General features: G+C 35.1%; 1 protein-coding gene across 6 annotated transcripts in view; it reads right to left on the minus strand.

Moving 5' to 3' along the window:
• The window catches only part of ZNF236 (zinc finger protein 236), a 77,669-nt gene that overhangs the window by 20,352 nt on the left and 32,929 nt on the right, over positions 1-24,388 (minus strand). For 4 of the 6 annotated variants that reach the window (XM_048289370.1, XM_048289375.1, XM_048289374.1 and 1 more), the window contains exons 11-24: positions 22,459-22,731; positions 20,521-20,724; positions 18,623-18,767; positions 16,029-16,289; positions 15,525-15,775; positions 14,790-14,891; positions 9,755-9,906; positions 8,507-8,613; positions 8,261-8,412; positions 7,933-8,145; positions 7,140-7,419; positions 6,509-6,612; positions 2,426-2,791; positions 327-472 (exon numbers count right to left, since the gene is read on the minus strand). In XM_048289370.1, coding sequence (XP_048145327.1) covers positions 327-472; positions 2,426-2,791; positions 6,509-6,612; positions 7,140-7,419; positions 7,933-8,145; positions 8,261-8,412; positions 8,507-8,613; positions 9,755-9,906; positions 14,790-14,891; positions 15,525-15,775; positions 16,029-16,289; positions 18,623-18,767; positions 20,521-20,724; positions 22,459-22,731 — 2,756 coding nt within the window. The remainder of the gene's footprint in view (positions 1-326; positions 473-2,425; positions 2,792-6,508; positions 6,613-7,139; positions 7,420-7,932; positions 8,146-8,260; positions 8,413-8,506; positions 8,614-9,754; positions 9,907-14,789; positions 14,892-15,524; positions 15,776-16,028; positions 16,290-18,622; positions 18,768-20,520; positions 20,725-22,458; positions 22,732-24,388) is intronic. The other 2 variants (XM_048289371.1, XM_048289372.1) reach the window with 2 other exon arrangements.

A 24,388-nucleotide genomic window follows, 5' to 3' on the forward strand; every position in this document is an offset into this window, starting at 1 on the left:
AACCTTTTGAGTGGGAACCTAAAGTACTTTTGAAATGTAAAGACAAAATGCAGTTAAAAGAAAAAAATACATATTTTAAAGCAGTATGTTGAAATCCCAGAGAGGTAAAACAAACTGAGAAAAATGAAAATGAAAGAAACCAAACAAGCAAAATATCCCACTGTGCAGCTATTTTTTAAGTCTTCTAACATTGTACAACTGATACAATATGTTATTGCTCACTCAAGGAACTCTTCCAGAATTATTCAAGCTCCTTAAACTTTCTTCAGCCTCCAAACTGACTTTATAGAATTAAAAGCAGTTACTAAAAACAGTGAGCAACTTACCTGTAACGTTATGTTGTTAATACCAGTGGCATCTATTCCAGAAATCTGAACATTTTGTCCAACCAGATTAGCAGCCAGTTGTAACTGTATTCCTTCAAGAGTGGCCAAGCTACCATCTGTCAAGGACACAGTTAAGTCACCTCCAGCTACCAAAGAAAACAGTTATATTGTAATGTTTTTATTTACCATTACTGACTACCTCTTTCAGTGTGCTTATTTTTATAAATTAAATCAATACAAAAGCTATGTACACACACATTTATTTATGACAAGAAAAATAATTTGAAGTAGACGACTGCCTGTTTTAAATCTTCATAAATCCCATGTGATTTAAGGATTGCTATTTAGGCACTAGCTAGCAGCTTACAAAACAAGAATCCTTCCAGAGTAGCATTAAGAAATCTGGAAAAATTTGGTTTAGATTTCCTTGGAAAGTGTGCTGCACCTAAACAAAGCAGCACACACACAGGATATTTACATTCTGACTCTGAACATACACATGAAAGTTACTGCCACATTTTGCACAGCACAGACATGGTTCGGTATCAAAGTGCCAGAGTTCATCCTCCATACTTATATGGATGAAAATAAAGGTACATTAGCAACTGCAATCTGAAAGTCTTTAAAACTTGAAAAGGTTCTAATTTCCATAGTGGAGAATAGACCATCTCTACAAAAGGTCTTGAGAGAATATAAGGAAAAAGTCATTTTGTCTTTGATGTACCTTCTTCTCCAAACACCTTGCGTGTGATCAACCAGTTTCCTTTGGTTGATACTTCAAAAACACCTACCCTTCCGTCTTCCGAAGATTTTAGTACAATAAATCTGGTTCACAATGCACCCAAAAATTACCTGCCCTGGGCAAAACCCACATTAGTAGTCTCAGTTTAAGAAGGCCTCTTTCTAGGACATCTGAACATACTAAAACCACTCCTCCTTATTATGTTCAAAAATCCAAGCAAACATCCATCGATTTTTCATCACAAGTTTATCACTAACTGTGCCTGTCAAATAAGATCAGTATCTTCTGAACACCAACAATTTGCTCGTTTTGGACAACAGCTTAGGTCAAATGAGATAAGCTAGAATGGCTACAGTTAAAAATGAGACTGATACAATACTCTGAATTTGTGGGCATACCTGGAAGATCATAGACATGTACTGAAAAAAATGCCAAAGCAGCACAGAAATATAAGTCTCACTTTCAGAAATGACAGACAGCCCAAGACTCACAATTTAAGTGGCACATTTAATAATACCAAGGCACATTGCCAGAGACCTGAACACTATTCTGCTCTTAAAATCAACCCTGTCCCAAGTTTACCTGAGCACTTACACAAACATTGGGTCAGTGAGCACTTATACAAAAAATACCTGAAAAAAAATTAGAAATTAACAAGGATCATTCTCAAAAGGTAACTTTCTTGCAACACGAAGCATGTTGGGTATTCTCTGAGAGCTGGTCTCAAGGAATGGCCTGTGGAACATTTATTGTGCTAATGCAGCTGTAGTCACTGCCAAGGGGTGAGACTTATATCCTCAGCACTTAATTATCTAACATACTTGCCTACACTACTGGTTTTTTGTATTGCTAGAGTTTTTGTGTTTTGTTTTGAGGTTGCAGGTCTTTTAGCTGTTTTTCTTTTGGTGTCGGGGGGGGGTGTTTCTTTTTATTTTGGACAAGTAACTCCACATGTACAGCAGAGGATATGCACTTAAAAGACACACTTCATTATTCACATAAATAACCCCTGTAGACAAACAAAGCCAACTGTTTTGCTTCTTTTCTTTTTTAAAAAAACCCAGAAAGTATTACCACAAAGAATACAAGTACTCCAGCTATTTGTTATCTGCATTTTCCTCCTCTCTGCAGTACAACACCACAGCAGAACTGAAGAGACTTTTTTGGTGAACTGCATTCTTAAATAAGTAAATTTCTATTCATGTCACCACTGTGCATCAAACCATAAATTCAGTACAACTCTTACCTGTTTGGCAAGAAGCGTTTGGTAAAACTTTCTGAACTCTTAGAGAAAGCAAATTTCAGAACTCGATCTCCACACCACTACCACCACTACCGCCACGCCATCCATCTTTACCTGACACTGAAGCAGGCAGGATAGCCTGGCCCACAAGTCCTTGTTGAAGTAAATTTTGATCAAACTGACTCGTCAAAACAGAGTTATTCATGATGAAAACATTAGGGTCTGTTGAGGATGAATTAAGGAGACTGACTGGTTGTAGTCCCTCAGTTGAAGTCCGGGCAACAGGCTTCCTAATTTTCTTTGTATCTGGTTTATAATGACACTGTATGTGGGTTTTTCTGCGCCCCGAAGTACGAAACCGCAAATCACAGTGTGGGCATTTGAAGGGTTTTGCTCCTGTATGCAGGCGCATATGGACTTTTAGACTGCCTTTTGTAGAAAAAGAATTACTGCACACGTGACAACAGAAGAGCTTCTGGCCTAGAAGAGTTTCAAAACCAGAAAGATAAGTGATTAAACCTCTAAAGACTGACAGGACTAAATCATCCGTTTAACAAAACCCATAACAGATTCTAAACTAATTTGAACAGAATAAATTTGAAATAATTGGATTTTATCACTTGGCTGCTTTTCAAATGAATTAAAGTTCTCAATGAAGTGCATATTAACTTTTTTCTTTTACTAAAACTCAATATGCTTTTAAAGCTTTCATGCAGAATCTTATTTGGTCACCTTCATGCCTCTGTCCTCCTCCTCATCTCATCTTCCTGACTAATCCAGTTGTTTCAACTACACAGCTCATAAACTGAAGAATTAAAGGTTTTATATCAACCTCTTCAGCATTTGGCTCCTACTTACTTAGCCACTCATTTCCTTTTTTAATTCCAGCAGCTTTATTCCTCTGTTTCAATGCTGCCTCAATTAACCAGTATTAACGGATTACAAGTAGGAAATTATTAAAATTAAGTGAGATAACATTCTAAAACAAAGTATCAACCCCTCAGAGTAATCCAGAAGTACAGAAATCTGGTCTATATATACACAGTCCTTTTACTCTCTCCTTTCAGAGTGCATAACATCTGAAAAATATCCATGGTCTCAAATGGAATTTTTAATCTACTACATGTAACAGCAAACTACAGAGTTTATTTCTTTAACCATATGCACAGCTGTACAATTCACAAAAAGCATAATGAAAATATCTGGCAGAAAACATGCCACTGCAGCTGAAAACCCACCATAACTCCTGAAATTCCCAGGCCTTTAAGCACAATATTGCTTCCTAGCTAAACAAGGGAAAGAAACCAATGCATTTGGTAAAGAAATCACAAGAACAGTATATGCCTATGATTCCTGCTATTGGGTTCTAGTTTCCATTTACACAGAAGAATCTCTCATCAAAGTCCTGAATTACAATTCAACCTACTTCAAATTACAAAACCCTGGCACACTGTTGTCACTTCTTGTTCAACAAAACTAAGTAAACCTCTGACAATAATGGAGAAGAAAGAACCCAATAACATGAACTAGTAAGACAGTGGGAATCTGGGCTGCAGCAAAGTCATCTACCACATTGAGAGTGCCATAAAAGAAGCCATCTAGCAGTCTTTCCCACTAAATAAAAAATCCCCGCCCATTGGGAGAAAAGGGGGTAGAAAAACAAGAGAGAGAGGAAAACAAAAGAAAATAAGCAGGATGGAACAAACTAAACATTTGAAGCCCTGTTATTTAAATATGGAATGAGATTATGACCTGACTCTTGGGCCATTTGTGTAAATACTAGGAATCTGAATAGAAAGATGGTTGAACTATGCTTTCAGTTGTTTAGTAGTTTTTACTTAGTGTGCACAAGGGAAACTTGGAGGAAAGACAATCACAAATTCAGATGAAAAATCGTCGAGGAACGGCAAACACTAAATTGGCACTGCTTCCAAATACAGCAAAAATTAAATGTGTTTTATGCCATGCTACTGGCTACACAACTAACATGTTAAGAAGAACTGTTACATAATCAGGAAACTGGAAAAGCAATGAAGAAAGAAATGCAATAGTGTGCGACTTCAATTATCCCACTTTATGCTACATCGGGATACAGAAGCTAAGTGTTCAGACAAAGAACCAAAGACCTCAAAGAAAAACTTCCAATCAGCCAGTACTTCCAGTAAAGCCCCAAACTAATTCTTTGGATCAATGATGATTACAGATGGTATCAGGTAGGCTCCTATCCAGGCAACTTTCAAAAGCTGAAGAACAGAGTAGCTTTTCAAACTGAACTATTTTTAGGGTAGTTCCAGACATTAATACTGCAAAAATTTTCTTTATTTTTTTAAAAAATAAATTATGTACGTCTCAATATAAAACCAATGAACTATTGGTGTAGGTATTGCCCACAGATTATGACAGCATTCCAGAAAGGAATCCAGGCTCAAATGCAGGAAACTGCACATTAGTTAAACTTCATCCAGCACAAGCTGGCCCAAGTATAAAAGAACATGGAAGAAAACCTCCACAAGATAAAATGAATTACAATAGGGAAAAGGTGATGCGGTTTTTGCAGTGAAAATTATACCTCACAAATCTGTGAGCGCTCTTTGAAGAAGATAGATTTCCACTGAAAAGACTGTACCTGGGTTTTTTGAATTTTACACTGCTTTCATATGAAAAGACGTTAATAAAAATTCTGTCACAGGATGAAAGGACAGAGTCTTTTCATGAACTAAATAAAAACAGTTTTAAGACTGAAGACAAAAGGTTTATACAGACAATTTGCACAAGGCTGGAAGCCAGGAGAAGAGTTCTTAAGCACCTGAGCGAGGACTCAAATAGTTAAAATTGTACTATATGTAATGTGAAAGAGAGAATGAATAGCAGGTTGGGAAAATCAGTTTAAAGATGTTAATAATTTACAAAGCTCCATCATATATTATTAAAAAGTCTGTACAACCATAAAGAGCTTAAAAATTAAGAAAGGGAAACAATTTCTCATTATTTCTCAAACAAAATCTAGTGGGCCTAGGAACAAAATTATCAAGACAGCAAACTGAAAATCACACTTGATTCCAGGAACTTACTACTACTGACTCAACTGAAGGCCATTCCTTTTTACCCAATTTTTCTGGGTTCAGAAAACAACTGGATAAAACTAATGTAAAATATTCTATTAAAGCTAGCGAGCAAAGAGATGCAATCTCTTATTCAGAGTCCCACAATTTGTAAACTGCTTAAATCTGGAGGTACATGACCAAATCCCTGCTTTGTTACTTTCATTCTCCTTACTGCTAACTACTTATCTGCTGCTGTCTGAGACAAGATACTGATCTACACAACAATTTCATGTAACATGAGTACTATTTCTAAGTACATTAGAAACACTAAGCAACATTAGAAAGTACAAATACAATAAAATGAAGAGGGAGCTTCCATGAACAAAATAATTATGCATTACAGCATTAAAAGTCTTCTATCTTGTTATTTGTATTTTTGAAAAGACATAATAATGAAACTTAATGAAACTGTAGACAGTTTAAGAAATTAATTAGTTCAGGACTGGGTTTATTACAGAAGTTCAATGGTAAGAAGAAAACAAGTACGAAAGACTTAGAAGGGTTTTTTTAATTAGCACAAAATTGGGGTTGAAAAACAGTACTATTAAAAACAGACCTCTCTCAGTAATACAGAAGAACTACTGTAAAAATCTAAATATTACAGATATTAGGTTTACATTCAACTTGCAAGATTCAAACAGCTGAATGCTCAAGATTTTTGTACACTTATTTTCCAGTTTACTTAGCATCACAAACATTAATGTTTATAGTTTGTTTTTTTTCTCGAACTTAATTTTGTAAGATTGCCCCAATTCTACCTTCTTACTCAGGAAAATCATTTATCACTGAAATGCTACAGAAGATTTGACATGAACATATTCTGGATACTTACATACACAGTTTTTGCATGAGCTAAGACTATGCTTTAGAAGCCTAATAATACAGAAGGCTGTAATAACATGGTTTTACTCAGAATGTTCTAATGTGATTCATTTGATGATGTCACAAGTACCAAATTTCCCCCAGCACTGCCATCCACAATTCCAAATAATAGATCACAGTGAAACATAGCATTCCTTGCAAAATCTGTACTTGAACAGCTGGTCAAGAAAGCAACCAGCTTCTAAACAAAGACATGCAAAACCTTACTGACCTGTGTGTGTTTTAACATGACAATCCAGAGTGGATTTTACAGTGAAACTCTTTCCACATTCATCACACTTATACGGCTTCTCTCCAGTATGGATACGAACATGCCTAAAAATTCCAGGATATATGTATACATGAATTTCTACTTTTATGTCAGTTTGTACAAATATTTATTTTCTATCTTACTAGTTTTGGAATTAATTAAATACTTATACTAGCATTACACTAAGCAGAACAAGATGATTTAAGTATTTGCATTTTTTCAACAGATCTTTACATGTTTTTATATGCAACTCTGCAAATATGCAAGAAAAATAATTTATTCTAAAACTTCATAGAAATAATTTTAATACTGCAGGAAAATAAATATGAAAAGGCTGGATTAGTCATTTTCAGAATATGTAACATTCTGACACATTTTTAAACCACTGTGAAAAAGAAAAATTTATGTAAATATTAGTCAAATTTCAACTTAGGCATAGAGAGTTATATGAACCTGTTATTGCTAAAGTTTCTGGTGAACAAAAATAATAATTATTTATTAATAATATTATTTATAATTATATATATTATTAATTATTATTGCTATAATTACTCAGCAAATTAAAAACACATGAAACTTTTCAATTCCTCACCTGACTAAATCACTGGGTTTTTTAAAGCTTTTGGGACAGTAACTGCAACAGTTGGCATATTTAGGCTCTGCTTCCAGTTCTGCTTGCTTATCTTTGATCTCACTAATTCTGTCTTTCTCTGCAGCCGACTGGACAAGAACTTTCTCTGAAACAGTAGCACTTTCTTGAGGCCTAATCTTTGCCAGTTCTGCTGTTTCTTCTTCTGTAAAAGTTATGACACCAGGACGAGATTTTCTGGAAGTTCTTTCAGATCTTTCATCATCATCTTCAACACATGCAACTATTAAGTAAAAAAAAAAACACCAAACAAAAAATCAAACCAAACCAAAAATCATATGCCTGTTTAGTTTAATGTGCCAGCTGAAATTACAAAAAATAGAAGGCTTTACTATTAAACACATGGCCACTACATTATGTGGTTGGACTTTAATCTCATTCAGAGATCTAACTAGTCATGTCTGTACTTCATTTTAAAAAAGCTGGATTTATGATTCTTGTTTTTACAATAACTAACACAGGTTAAGTAATATAGGACAAAAAAGTCTTCTACTTTAGTGACATACTAAAGTAGCTATGTCACATACAATACCTTTAATGCACTGGACAGATCCTGGGAAACTAATTTCTTTAAACAATTTAGGTAACAGAGCAATTTCAGTAGGTCTGAACATCAGACATTATCCACGCTGGAAGGCTATTTTGTACCATTACTGTTATAGCATTCATGTAATCCATCAAAACATCTGTATTTCTTATGTAGTAAGGACTGTAAAGTAAAAATGAAATAATTTACCTCCCCCTCCTGTATCTGTAGCTGCTGCTACAGCTGAGGAGACTGCCTGATGTTTTTTCATATGTTTTTTGCAGTGAACAGTTGTTCGAAAGCTTTCATCACAGAATGGGCACTTGTAAGGCTTCATGCTCATGTGAGTTGCCATGTGCCTGGTAAGGCTGCCATTAGTTGTGAAGGAGGTATTGCAAATGCTACAGCTGAATGCTTTAACTCCTTAAAGCAACAGAAACAAATAAGTAGCATGCTATTTGTTTAAGTTTACTCACATAGGACATTTACAAAACCCAAACATGGGTTAAGCTCATAAAGAGCTGGTATACTCTGTTACCTGTATGAGTCTTCTCATGCGACTTAAGAACTCCCGAGGAAACAAAACCACGGCCACAGAGTTGGCATTTATAAGGTTTCTCACCAGTATGTGATCGTACATGTTGCTTCAAATGGCTGGATTTCTTAAAACCCTTGTTGCAGTATTCACACCTATTAGAAGAAAATTTTTAAAATTAGTTTCATGTAATTATTATCCATAAAAGATCCAGGAAATTCTGTTACAAAAACTAAAAGCGTAACATACCTATATGAGCGCCTACTTTGATCTTCATTTTCCTCAAGAAAATGAGGCCGTTGGGTGTGCAATTCAAGCTCTTCCTGGGGTGACTGATCTTGTATCAAGCGAGTAGCCTAAAAATCAAAGCCTCAAGTAAATTTCAAAACACAACATTTAAATACAGTCACACAAATAGGCAAGAAAAAAAATTACAGCATTTACAGTCAACACCAGTAATTAAATTTATGCTTTCATACATTTTGTCAGGAAATCAAGAGTGCAATATAATACCTCTTTCATAGTGAGAAGAAAAGCATCAAAATGTTCAGCTACTGAACTGGAATAGACAACATAGTGCACTTACACTTCTCTGAATCTCCACAAAAATGTATCTAAGTCATCTAGATTTTCTAGTGTTTGAGGAGTTAAATTTAAATTTGGGGCAGCCATTTTAAACACTGAGTAAGCAGCAAAACACAGTGTTGCTGACAGACTTCACTACTTTCTGAACATTCCTGTAAGTAAAAGCCACAACAGACTAATGCCTGAGAAGAAGAGTATGTTTCAAAATTTGAAGCCAAGGGAAATTCCAAAGGCTGTAGGCTGAAATGACTCAAACTCTTCCAGATCCTAAAACCCTCATCAGTTCTCTGCAACAATTGCACTTTGCAAACAAGCTTGAAGGGACAGTAACTCATAAAGATCATAATGGTAAATACAGTACAACAGATTATCTTCATGCTAGGTACTTCTACCATCATAAAAAGCTACATTTAGACTGTATTTTTAGCAATTGAATCCTTTTACATATTTAACTACATGAGAACCACGTAAGAACATCATACACTGCAATATGCAAGCTCCATGAATGATCACTAAAGATCGTAATGCTTTTTTTTATTGCTTGATCATATATGCCTATAGACATTTAATAATTAGGAGAGAATATAATGCAATAATGCAAAATTATTTCATAACATTACATTCTCTCCTTAGTTTTAAACTCACAATCCAACACTGCAGTATTTTTTTAATTAAATTTTTACAGTATTTAGTATTTTCTAGAGCATCAAAACATACAATTCCTTTTTAGAAACTAGTCAAGTCACTTATCCTCCCCTCACCTTTCTATTTTCCAGTTGTAAAGCATAAGCCATCTAGGGAAGAAATCCTGAAACTTTTCTGATTCTCATTTTATCTCATCACCAATGAAACGGTGCAAGAAAGTCACGACTGAACATGGAACAATGAATCCTGCCTTTGAGTAATACTTACTACGTTAATAGTGTCTGTATTTGGAACCTGAAGAAGGGCTGGTGGATGATAACTCGTTGAAAGAGCCTGAGATTCAAGTGTGCTTGAATCCTGCAGCTGTTGTACAGCTGGAAATTGAGTCTGTTGATTGTAGCTGTCATTCACTGTAAAACCTGCCAGAAATCAAACAGTCATAAACCTGCAAAATACACTATATTGGACTTTGACTAACACCACACTTTTCTGAAGACTACCTTCAAAAGAGAGCAAGTATCATTACGACATAGTAATAGTTGTACTCTTCACTGTTGAGCATCAAAACACATGTATGTTTCTGGCATCTACGTAATAGGCGTAATAGGGTTACTTACCATTAGCTGGAATTCTATTGGAAAATCTCCTCCACAGAAAAACACTGTTTGAAGTTTCTTCAGGGTGCCACAATTACCTTAGAGCCATTGAAATTTTGAATTTCTTGTATGTAAGCATGCATGTGTCAAACAGGTTGACCCATCTCCCTTTATCCATGTTGGTACCACGCTCCCTTAACTACACTGGAAGCTGATCACAAGGATGCAAAGCTCAGTGGGGAGGATGGCGGGTGAGTGGAGGAGATGACCCAATAGGAGAACTCCAGTTTCTGATAAAGTAACCCCATAGTCTCCTACTTTGGATCTCCTCCACATATTCCCACTCTTTCGATAATAGTAAAGTAGAGCCTCTCAAGGCAAACTGCGAAGTAAAAAGTAAACACATTTTTATTCACATTTCCAGTATAAAACCCTGAAATTTTTATTTGGTTTTGTTCTCCTGAAACAGCAGATCTTAATCATCTCCTTTTCTAAACAGATGAATGAAATGATAGCACCAATGATTCAGAGCCAGGCAAATATAGCTCAGATTGCAGTGTTTTTTAATGCTATCAACCCTTTAAGTCTTAATACTTCTAGTATTAAAAAATAACCCACAATGTCATGTGGAAAAAAATGAAACCAAGGTACCAGTAATTAAAGTATGGGCAAAAATTTTAGTACTTCTGTGCAGTTTGCCTTTAGTGGACAAAAAGGGTGAAGATTATGAAAACAGGGTAGAAACAAAGCCACATCAGATGATCACAGCATCAAAGGCCAAAAAGCAATGCTTAAAGAATGTTTCGAGTAACAGTAAAACAAAAACCTGGATGTGTTGAGTTTAAGCAGAAATTTTCCCAAAAGACACTTTCCACAGCAGAAGAATATTGTAATCAGTAGAGAAAAAAAACCCCCTACTTGTATGCTATTGCTTCCACCATAGAATGAAAACTCACACATGTAAACAAATCTTGAAGGTATTATTAATCAGGTCATAACTAGCGACCAAACCTAATACTGAAACTTGTATTATTTTCTCTCCTAGAACTACCACAAGAGTACAAGAAAAAGAGATCCTAAAAGCTGAACCTTGCACCTCAATTACCCTTTGTGAAATGACAAAAAAGTAGCCCGAAGAACGCAATGAAAAGCTCTGCAGTGATAAGAGGGCTGCTAATTTCGACTTTCCAAATAAATTTTAGAAGTATCTTAATAGAAAAATGGAGTTTCTACTACGCCAGATGAGAATATGAAAAAACAAGACTCAAGAAACTGAAGCAAAGTGATGTCACTTCCATGCTCTACATAAAAAAAAAAAAAAAAAAAAAGGACATAACTATTAAATACACTGTCCAAAAAACCTGAAACTTCTTTTTTAATCAGTAGGTAAATTTAACTAGCTAAAAAGGAAAAAACCAGTCACTATACCATGACCTGTTTCATTTCACAATGCTTAAACAAATTATTAACATCCTGAAAAATTTCCCAAAATCATGCAACAAAATGCTCAGGAAGAGAAGTTATGAATGTAGAGGTATTTGAGACAAACTGAAGAAAGAAATGCTACTTCTGAAAGTAGTTTTGGAATACATACAAACCAAAGTTGTAACAAGAATATACATGAGGCATCCCCATTTTAATCAATACCTAGCATAAGGGTCAATTTCCCCTCAAAATTTAAAAAATATCTGACAGTTTTGAGCATTCTAAAGGCATTTGCTACCACCATACTATTCCTACAGAACAACACTAAGAAACAACCCCATACCACCAAACACCAGAACCCAGACATTTAGTCTGAGAAATTTCACAACCTTTATTTTCTGCTCATTTTCATCACCGTATGTTGCTTCCCTTCGAAGCTTTTAATCAATCTTCAAAGAACAAGAGAACATCTTAAGCTCTGTATAGTAATGGGAGTCTCTTAGTACAAAGTCCTCTAAACTTGGAATTGGATATCATGTTTTTCAGTACAAGTAATCATTTGTGTTGCTTGGGGTTTTTTTGGCTTTAGGACATCATCCGACCTATTATCTTCTATATTAACAAAACATACTGAAAACCAGAATACTCTGGAAATCATTTCACTAGCAGAAAGATGTGTCTTGCATGTGAGAACAAGAAAACAACGTGATAGTTTCTGGCAAATACAATATTTAATCTAGAAAAAAAATCAAGTCTTTACTGACAGATCATTCAAATTCTAACATTATAAACATTGACATGCACATGTGCATCTCAGCAGGAATCACTGACCAGCAATTACATGTTCTGCAGGTTTGCTTCTTAGGCAACTTTGGCAACCAGCTGAACAGTACTGGCTGCAAATATGTGTAAACAGTTACTGAAAGATCAGAATTCAAAGTCCTGAGATTGCAGATCAGCTTCTTAGGAAAGCAAAACAGCATTCTAGTGGCAAGTGTATATTTGTATAGGCTACAGAATTAACAGCATTTGGACTTCCAGTTTTTCAAGATCTTTGCCTGTCACCACTACTTGAATTATCATTCAACCACGCTTACAGGGAGACTTTAAAAAAAGTAAAGGTGATGTAATTCATATGAAAACACATTTGGTGACAGATGTTCAATAAACCAAAGACAATTTCAGATAAAAGACACATTTGTTTGTTCTGACATCACTAAAAAGTCTTCAAATGAAGATGCCTGAACACAAACTACGAAGAACGTAAGTCCTTTTCCCAAGCCTTCAAATCTAGCTCAAATGAATCATAGATTATGATACTGTAGCACCCTCATAGGATCTGCACTTCTTTACAAGTCTGAACGTACGAGGAAGAACATCTATCTGAACAAACAAGAAATTCAACAGAAGTATTATGAACAAACCTGAAAGAAGAAACAAAATTCTGGCAGGTCTGTGCAGACCTAGAGATTAGACTCATCTGACTAAAATGCAAAGTTGGGGTTTTTCCCTTAAAAAAGGAAAAAGAATAATCAAAAAACCTATCAAAGATTTTTGTAGAACTCCTATGTTATTTTATTAATAAACACTGAAGCAAAATATTTTAGCAAGAATACAGCCTATAAATATCAAGAATAAAAAAGACATCGTGTTTTAAGTTTGAATGTTCTGCCTAGCTGATAGGAAAAAGAAATCAGGAGCATGAAGCACAGATGCAGACATAGGGAGAGGGTCGACCAATTTAACGCATGCATCCGCGCAAATGCTTACCTACCTGAAATTCAAAAAATTTGAAGGGCTCCAGGATCTTCAAGGAAACTTCAAAGAGTTGGGAATCTGTGGATGAGATTCCAAGTAGAATAGGAGACATCTTATACAAATGAGACTTTAAAGAGCCCACACCACAAATTTTCTGTTTCTCTGAACCAATTTTACAACGTATTGATGATCAGTCTAGATTTCTGATGATGAAAGAATTGTTTTGTGAGTTCTAGAAGAGTCTTTCCCCTCCCCGAGAAATCAATCAATATTCATATAGTACAGAACATACACACACATAGAAACTGAAGTTTAAATAAGATAACAAGACAAGAGTTACTTATTGAATTTTCAAATTCCAAGGAGCCATTAAAAAAAAAAAACCAAAACAAAAACCACCACCACTCTTCAGAGTAATGTAGAACAAAAGGCTGCTTTCTTTTTCCTGTAGTGTCTTCTCATTCACTTGAAAAACTGTAAAAGTCAACCAGTAAAAATAATAATATTGTAAGAGGATCAGGATTAGTCTTGTTTAATAAAGGTGGAGACTTTAATTCTCTTTTCTTTACATGCAAAGCAGCACAACCTAGAGAATTAAAATTGGCAAATTATACTATTTCTTCACAGTGTGATACCACAGTCAATTAGGTTTTTACAAATGATACTATACAATTAAAAGGGAATGAAACTAAGAACAGAGAAGTTTGTGCAGACAGAATACCAATTACTGGTTACCAGCTACATAGAGCTATTTCCTAGAGTCAGAAACAAGGAGATCAAGGAATCAGCCAGGGATGTATGCTTCCAAACCAAAACAAATGAAAACCCCTTGAACATTCCCCACCTCAGCAACAGCCCCCCGGCCACAAAACTGAAAACGAAATTAGTAGCTTCATATTATGGAACAATTCAAGAAATTCAGCTGTGAAAAGCAAAGAAAGACAGTCATTTCTTCACTGTTTGCAGGCTACACACGGCTACACATATTTCCCTGTATTTTATAGGAAAAAAATACTTGCCAAGTGCCTACAATCTCCTAATTTGCTAGTTTCATTGCTCTATAAAATATAAAAGGAAACTGCTGTGGATAGGTGAAAGTATGATTTTTATGTGACTATATTTTTCACTGTCCTTTTCCAAAATGAATCCCAGTAGCTACTCACTCAAATCTTAAGAATGTGTTTCTGAACATCTCAGGTTATGAGAATGTATACTGAGGGGGAAACTTCTGCAAACTACTTACTGCCACAGCAATTTCAAACATAATCAAGGAAAGAATATGAAATGCTTGACTATAAAACCCATACTGTAACAACTAAACATCAGCTCATAAAAACAAATAAAAAATTTAAGTATTCATAATAATCTACCAAGTACAGCTTCAAAATGATGATTTTTTTGCAAGTTCTCTGCATTGCAATTACTTTGACTACAGATGCTCACTTTAGAAATGTTTTATCATAGCTATGCTGTAAAGCCAGATTTATAAAAATTACTTTTTACCTCCTTTATTTATTACTAACCTTGTGATAAGCTCTGTTGATCAAATGGCTGCTGTGTTATAGTTTGTTGTTCAAACTGAGTGATGTTTTCCTGTAAAGCATGCTGGGATGCCACAAATCTATCTGTAATGGGGAAAGGAAGGAGAAAGGAAAAGGGGAAAGGGGAAAATATCAAGAAAAAAAGATGCAATTAACTGCATGTATCAGTTGTTTCAAAATCCCCATATTTGCCAGTCATCTGAATTTTTGCATTAAAACTAAACTAAACAATTATTAGCTGAACAAGTATTTAAATCTTTGTTTATAGTGCATTTTATTTATATTCTCCTGTTGTACTTGATAACTCATTGCACCATGAAAAAGAGCAAACAAGCAAAACCAAAATACTTTGTTCCACTATTACAAACAGAGTAAGTACATGGAACATTCATTCACCTCAAAACAGAGGTATTACTTTCTAAGTAGACTATACAGCAATGCTTTTTAATAATAAGAGAACTGACATGGTAAGGTTTTGTGGATGTATTATTTTTCTGTATATTTGTTTAGCAGTTTTGCTTGCTACAGCTGAATGGTGCAAATCCTAATCTTCTTATATTTTAACAGTAAACCAATGAATGAAACTGTACTATATACTGTAAGCATATAGTAAGTAGCCTTTACTCCATGTATTTTTCTAGTTCCTGTCAAGAAACAATTATTTGAGAACATGTAAACTTACCTCATTACAAACCTTATCACATTTCAAATACTCACCCTCATCCTGCTCTAAAGGCTGATCAGCCAATTCTTGCTCTAGTGCTGTTTCTTCTGTGCCTACTACTGGCTGCTGGTCTAACGTTAAAATAGCCTGCTGATCCGTCGCAACAGTTTCTGACTCCTGTAGCTCATCACTTTTAATCTTCACTTGGATTGGTGTAGAAACATGAATGCTCTGCTGATCTACTGTAGAATCATCTATTGAAGAAGACTGCTGATTCTGCTGAAGTTGCTGTGCAAGTTCATATCTACCAAGAAAGGTGAGAAAGTATGGTTTTAGTTAGACATATATCCTATTTATGTGAACAATTTTTTATTTTTACTATACACCACAATTTACTATTGGGTACCTGCAAAGGTACCTAACGGTTTGCTACCCATAAATAAAAACCCTTATTCAAATATATACACTTTTTACAGAGCAAAGCTGCCTTTCTAAGTATCTTTAAGGAATGGCTGCTGAACTACATTGAAAGATTCATATAAAAATTGCGAACATACCTATGAGTCTTCATGTGTTTTTTACAGTTGAGTGATGTTTTGAATGTTTTTTGACAGTAGGGACACATATACGGTCGAAGGTCATTATGGATCCCCATATGTCGCCTGAGGCTACCACCAGTAGTGAAGGCCCCGTTGCACACAACACACTTGAAAGCTTTCAATCCAGTGTGTGTTCTAATATGTGCTTTCAGAACTCCAGCTGACACAAAACCTCTTCCACACTGAGAGCACTTAAATGGCTTTTCACCAGTATGCGACCTTTGTAAGAGAAAGCGGGAGTTAAAATAGATTTAACAGTTTGACTTACAAAGTTATTAAAGGACTTAATTTTAAAATGAACAAAATAAACCAAACTAAGGTGATAGCTGTATGGATGAAAGAGGTCTCAATTAAGAAATTCCAGAAATTAAATTTAATAAAGTTACAAACAACCTGGCAGCGCTAAAAACAATACTATCTGAGCAGTTTTAATCATGTTCTACAGTCCGATCTCCTTTTCTGATCATACTTTGTTTCCATTACAATACTTGGGTTTAATTTTTCCATTCCAGATGGAATATAGTATAGTAGTTCTTCAGACTAGTACATTATCACTCACATATATTTTCCTCAATTCAGCTAAAAAACTGTCCACAAAAGTTTGGAGAAAAAGATCCGGTTCTCCTTATACATACAACCGCTACACTTAGCAGCAAACAAAACTCTTGGGAAAAGAACTGTGTCCATCCTGAACACCTCCTGAACAAGGCACAATACAACCTGCCTCTCATAATGCCATGTGAAAAAAATATTCATGAGGGGAAAGCCTCTCACTTATATTATCGAAGTACATAGCACTAGCTATATCCTTCCTTCCAGAGGTGCTAGAGGAGTTTCCCTTTAGGACTACACTGAGATACAAAACAGATGGGAGGAAAAGTTAGGAGATGGAGTGGAATGCAGTAAGAATTTTAAGGGTTACGACTGCAGCATCCCAGGAGAGAGCTACAAGGAAGGCAATGGGAATGCTAGGAAATGGAAGATAAAAAAGCAAGATTTAATAAACTCAGGTAAAATTAGGGACAGCTTATGATTACAGTAACCTTAGAAGTCTATGACCACCACATCAGATGCCATAACATAATATATGAGAGCTATTAAGATTACTATTTTGCTACCAATACACTGGTAAAAATCAGCAGTAGGGTATCCTGACCTTCCTTGGTGTGCTTGGGGGATAATTTGACACACTATTCACAGTCCCTGCTCTACTGAAAATGCCCTACTACAAATTTCCCTCTTTTTCAGAGAGGGAAACAAGCTTTGCAAGCAATGACCAGCACTACTCCATGAGAACACACTGTCCACAAAACTATCAAGCATAGCAATTTAGTTATAGCAATGCCAATTTACAAAGAGCAAACATGTAAAAAGTTTCTCATTCCTCCACGAAACCTTAAACAAAGCCATGCTTCACTCAGTACTCTGTTGAAAGATCAGAGATTGCTGAAAGTTGCAGGTGATTGGTACCCACATCATATTTTTGCATTTTCAGTATAATTCAAAATTATTTTCATTTAAATCAATCCATCTGGAATGTATCTACAGAAGACAGTGAGAAATCTAGGTAGGATATTACAAAAGAAAAGATGTGATACTGTAAAGCTTCCCTTCCTCCTGTTAAGACAGCATATAAAACCCGGAAATTGTTTCAAGGCAGTCTGAGAACTTAAAAATACAGAACTTTATTTGTAAAGAGAGTATGAGGAACTCACCATGATCTGGGCTAGAGAAAGTAAGAAAGCAGTACAGAGCTTACATTGCAGAAACAAGCAGACTGCCACCTGCTTTTACGGACTCTTCCCTTAGATTCCAGGCACCATCTTTGGTGGTTTTTTTTCATATTTCCTCTTCTAATTATTTACAGTTTGTAAGTCAGAGAGCACTGTTTCATAACCTGATTAAATGTTAAATCTCACTACCTGTAAGACTGCAAAACTGTAAAACTCATCTAACTTTGAAGCTACTCTTCTTTTCAAAACAAGATTGAATTAGTTATCTCCACTGGTTCTCCTAAAATCTAAATTTTTCTATGACTCCATGACTTTGTGGCTGTAACAACCACTGACTACACGGAACTTGAACTCAGCTTCAAGCAACATAATGATCCCAAACAATATTTAGTCGATTACAATGTAAGCTCAAATTCTTTTAGAGGTTTTCTATACAGAACAAAATGCAAACTTCCTTCTCAAAAAATAGGAGTTACATACAAAGCAGGCAATTTGGAGTATGCAATTACAAAATTGCCATAAGAATTCACAAATAGTGCTTGTTTTTTTCTATACACAGTTTAGGAAAAAAGAATCCAAGCGTTAGTAAATTAAACTGCACGTTGAATACAACCACTTGTACTGCTAGAACTGCACATAGGCATGAGTTATTCCAAAGCCTCCTCCAACTCAACCAGGGGAAAAAAAAACCAATTATCAACGGTTCACTGTTTAAGAGATGGTAAAAAAAAATCTTTTCAGTGAATATTATATAAATTGCATGCTTTTCCATGGATCTGTTATTACATACATTTTCTTCCTTTATTGTGTTTATTTTACCTGATGTGTTGCTTAAGATGACAGGATTTTTTATAGGCTCGATGGCAATAATAACACTTGTATGGTCTCTCTGGATTATTCACAAAATTACTGTTAAAATAGTTTTGGAAGACCTGGCTATTCCTTGGGATTGGCTGGAAAAGACCTGCATATACAAACACACACACACAAAAAGGAGAAATTGATTGGTAAAGTTGCAGTAGTCGGAAGAGCTCATATTTGAAGAGAAAGCAGGACTAAACTTGTAGCATCCAAAAATATAAAGAAAATGTTTTTAGCACATATTTAAAATCATGCATACATCTATTTAGCATTATAGATATTATACTGTACATGCTATTTTAGTGCTAAGTTCTTCTTTTATCCACAGGTCCACCTCATTATAGTAGCATCCTTGTCCAAAATAAGCATTAACTTTAGAAAAAGCTGGCAGTAATGAATTCATTGCTGATCCAATAACATCATCTTCTTCCAATCTCAAATTTAGCAAATGATATTTAATCAATGTATATCAGGTCTACAACTTCACAAATATTTAATATGCCTTTTGTGAAAAGTATTGAAACAGGTAGAGAACAATTTGCAGACTTTTTTTCACAGGCTTTTAGAAAAATTAAGACTACTTTAGAAAGCAAAATATATATCAACAGAAGTGCCACTCAAAGATCAACACTATTACAGAGTAACATTATTAGGTTCTTGACACCTCTAAAAGAACTAAGATTATTTTTCTGGGGGGGAATGAATAAAAATGTGAAAATATTGTGAGGGGGTTGAAAAAACATTACACCTTCCTGAGAAACAGTAGAGATTATTTTTACACTGAACATTCTAATATCAGCAGAGTTCATGTGTTATCAGCATCCATAGGAAACAACTTCTATAGTATTTCTGGTTAATATTCATCTTTTCCCAACAATCGGACTTCAACTGTGCAGATCTTTATTGTATTGAAGTGGAGTTTTTGTTTAAAATCAAGAAATGGGATTATACTTGTTTCTGGGGTTCACTCAAGAAAGAAATACTGTGTGATCTGTCTGAAGCTGTCAGCTAAATTTTGCTTGTACCCCAAAAATTTAAGTTTCTTCTATCTGATACCAAAATAACCCCTACTCTTGCTTTCACTAACTCCTGGATGCAGTGAAAGCAAAAAAATTTTTAAGAAGTGATAAAAATTTTATCAATGTAAGCTGAAGGTATTACCAATATAAGATTCCACCATAACGATGACTGCACAACAGAAAAGTCAGGGGTTAGCAAACTGTTCAATCAAACAACAAAGAGTAAACACCTCACCCACTACATTGAACTCTACTGGACAACATACTGTTTTGATTGGGCTGTAAAACTTCTTCCAAAAAGTCATTTTATATAACCTTGTGACAATATTTATACAACACATAAAATAATTGGATGAATTCTCCAAAGCAGGTTCCAAAATCAAGCTGCCTTTCTGAAATACGACCACTAATCATTACCACTAATTCAGCTGAGGTCACAATTTATAACAAATACCTTAAAATCATGTAACACACTGACTCCTTAATATTTGTAATCTGAATAAACATGATCATCTTAAGAATCTAGGTCATGAACTGTCATCTCTTCTATACCTACAATCTAATAATACTTAAACTCCTTAACACAAAAATGCACATACTTTTTTACTGGTAAGGATTACACAATTTCACTGTAAATAAAAAATCCTCTTCTTATTAATTCTAGTGCAAGCAAACTATAAAATATGGCACTTTGCTGAAGTTTGTTTTTGACAACTTATTTCAAAGCGCATCTTTGAAGATGAGTGAGCTCTGAATGCTTTTGCTGGATTAAAATGTGACCTTTATATTCCATTGAAATCCAAATTTCAAGAGAGTATGGATTTACTTGATCTTTACCTAAATCAGTTATGAGTATGGGCTCTTGCAAAGGAATGTCTGGTACTGGACCACTTGACTTTCCTACTCGAACTTTTGCGGGTTTACGTTGATGTCGCAGCTTTCTTAGTTCCGTATGTTTAAAATGTGAAGTGATGTGAGTTTTCCGATGGCCCGATGTTCTAAACTTCTTGTCACAGTGAGGACAAGCAAAAGGCCTAACACCTGCAAAATATTAAAAAAAAATTAGTTTAAAATTTTATTTCCATCAACCTAGAAATGTAGCTTTAGAATGCTGATTCTCTTTCCTGTACTTTTTTTTTTTCTCTCATGGTGTTTATTGTTACATAGGTTTTCAAGACAGATCCATAAAACCAATCAAAGTAACAACTAATCTGCTGAACTGCTAATGGATTGAAACGCATCACTTGAAGCAAGTTTGTTATCAAGAAACTGGATGATGAGAAAGTGACAGCAATTTTCAAGTGTTTCAGAAGCTCTCCTAAGAGTTGCACATGGCAGGTTAAAGTCCTTCCAAAACAAACTTTTAAAAAACTGTGAGAAAAAGGAATCAGCAAACACACAGGCAAGTATGTTATATAATAGGATAAAAGAGAGGGAACTGTGATGGGACAAAGTCAAAAAAATTATACATCCGTCTCTGAAAACATCAACTCTGTTTGATGGCAGTCAAAAAAGCATGCCAACAGAAGTATCAAAAAACGACTTTTGTAATGCAAAATCCAGTAGAAACATCTCCTTGGGAGCAATTTCCTAGAGAATTTGCTAAGTTAGAGACAGGCAAAGCTGAACAACTTTCTGGTTTTGTTCAAGGGGAAATCTTGAATTTAAAAGGCTAGGAAACATGACTGGATATTATGAAGAAAGCTTTTACCAAGTTCAATCACAGGCAGAAAACTGCAGAATAATGAACCACTCTTCACAATGCAATAACTAAAACATTATATGAAACTACAGAGCAGTTCCATAAACACTGGACTACCTATTTTCCAAGCCACCTAGTGCTTCTGCCACTCTGAATTAATCTGAATTCTTGTATAAAGCAAGCCTGACTTTAAACTAACAGAAAAAACCACTGGTTTACAAGTTTACAAAAAAAAGTCAAAGACTTTCTGCAGATGAATCCAACATTGATATTTCATGGATAAAATACATCCAACTATAAAACACATTGAATACCAAATGCACCTAAGCCAATGAATGATACTTTTGCAGAAGATAATTACATAAACAGGAATGAAAGGAAAGAGCAGCACATTTATCTTGCCGAAAACTCTGTCTACCTGTATGAACAAAGAAAGAAATTGGAAAACAACCAGGTAGCCTACGAAAAGCAGAAAATTCATTTTTCTCTATGGTAAGGATAGTTCAATCACATAAAAAGACATGTTGAAGACATCATATATTATGTAAACAAAGACCATATGATCAGAGGAGTTTTAGGATATGTAAGATGCTGAAAACATGTAAGTTGGTGAAAACATGAAACAACACTGCAATGTAGAACATAAAATGGGAAGTAACCAGTCCTGAGTGTTACTGTGAAATTATCAAAAAGTGTTGGGAAGGGGAGGGAAGATGCAGAGTAAATATTAAAGATGACTGGGGATAAGTAAAATCAGAACTCAAATTTTAAGAGTATTACTCTTTAGAAAGCACAATTAAATACATTCAGAATAGCGATATTAAAAACGAACAACAGCTGACTCATCGGAAAACTGAATGTCCATGGTTTTTGTAAGAGCCCAAAGTTTCAAAGCCATGAAACACTATGACAAAAAATTACACTCATCATGTATGACACTAAAATGATACATTCTATGATAGATATTAACAATGACATGACAGACATGTCTACAACTTACACATTTCACAGTCTTTTCTCATTCAAGGTCTCACCCACATCATAGAATACACAAAGTGATTTCAAGGCCTTACCTGTATGCAGGCGAATGTGAACTTTTAAACTCCCTGAGGTGGAAAAGCTTTTCATACAAAATTGGCACTTGAAAGCTTTAATGCCAGTGTGTGTTTTGACGTGTGCTGTTAGAGTGCTCTTCACGGCAAAGGCGCGGAAGCACTGGGGACACTTGAATGGCTTCTCATGGGTGTGAATGCGAATGTGGCGCACTAAATCACTCGGTTTTTTAAATTCCTTAGAGCAGGATGGACAAACATGCCACCTTATTCCATTTTCTTCACGTATAGAACCTAAAACAAGGAATACCAAAATGAATGCTCTTTAAACCTTTTAACAATTCTTGAAAAATCCCACCACATTGATGTTATTGTACAAAGCAATCAGACCACAAAAACATTTTGTGCAATAGATGCCATCACAACACACTTCATAGAAGATTAACTTCTCTATCAGATATATTCTCCTTCATGAAAATGGTGGGGGGCTGGAATGACAAAAACAAACCCCAAGAGAATCCTGTTGAAATTCAAACAATGCAACTTCTATGCCACTTAGAAACGTAGAATGCAGCTGTAATGCAATATAATATACCAGCTAACTTATAAATAACATATCTAACACAAAATTATCCAACAATGACTGTAAATCCTCAACCACAACAAATTATTTTACATACTAAACACATACCTTACTGAAGGAGATACTTTGCTTGACCCTCTCTTTTGCAAGTTCAGACGTATCTTACATTTTGTAAACTTGTAAAGGAAGAAAAACTGCACAAGTCGTTCTGATATTTTTACAATTTAAGGCTACTTTTTTTACAAAATTTGCTTTATGATCCAAGAACCCTAAAGTCTGTGCTAAGGCAACAGGATGTTTTTTCCTCAACATAAAATGAAAGGAACCCCTTCTAAATCCTATCAGAGTCTTTTATTTATGTATGTTGTTCAATATCAGATTGTCTGCTCATTTAAATCGGTTCACATAGTGGGTTTTTTCCTGTCAACACACTGAGGTCATGTTACTTTATCAAAAAACAAAAGTGGTTGTGTTTGTCTGTAGAGCAGCGATCTTTTATTTTTATTTGTAGTCACAGCTAGAGAGTTGTTACTGTTATACACAAGTAACAAAGTAATTATTACCAGAGGAAAAAGTTAATTTTTATCACAGCGATACTGAAGAAGACAAGTTTTTACTTTGGATCAATTTCTCCATGCCTCGCAGAAGTAAAAGCAACATCAATGTAACTATGAAGATACTACAGACAGAGATCAAAGGCTGCATTATAGCACTGTATATACCAGGCTGGCCACTAAAGTATGAAGGCTTTACTTGGAACAAACAACTTCTAGCAGCCATAAAGCTCAAGCAACCTTGAAACTGAAGTTGCATTTAAGCACACAGAGACAAAATGCAGGCTTGCATATACACAACACAGTACAGAGGCAGAATAATAACATGGATTTATACTGACAATATCATATCAGTACTGTGATTCCAGAGACAGGTGACATGAAGTATTATTCATATAATATAATGCCAGCCTTCATCCTTCCCTACATGGGATCAGTGAAGATCTGCAGTCCTGCCCTTATGCCTATGTGAGGCCTCACTTCCAAAGGGGAAGAACAGTCCTTGCAAGAACTCTCTACTCTGGGACACACAAAGAAAACCCAGTCCTTGTCAGAGAAGGATGATGGGAGAGGAAAATACATTCACATACTTTTTTTGTCCTTTTCCTATAACTCCACTGATCTAATCCAAAAGATTTAGAAGTATAACTTCACTTCATGCCATCCTGAGATTTTTCTTTATGAAAATATATTTTATAACGAAAATTATAAATATTATTGATCATACCTTACACTGTGTTTCAGGTAAGAGCAAATACTGTACATAAATAATCCACAATACATTTTGGGAAATCCCTTTATAAAGCCATAAACA

Source organism: Corvus hawaiiensis, chromosome 30, assembly GCF_020740725.1.
Source record: "Corvus hawaiiensis isolate bCorHaw1 chromosome 30, bCorHaw1.pri.cur, whole genome shotgun sequence".
Lineage (NCBI taxonomy): Eukaryota > Metazoa > Chordata > Aves > Passeriformes > Corvidae > Corvus > Corvus hawaiiensis.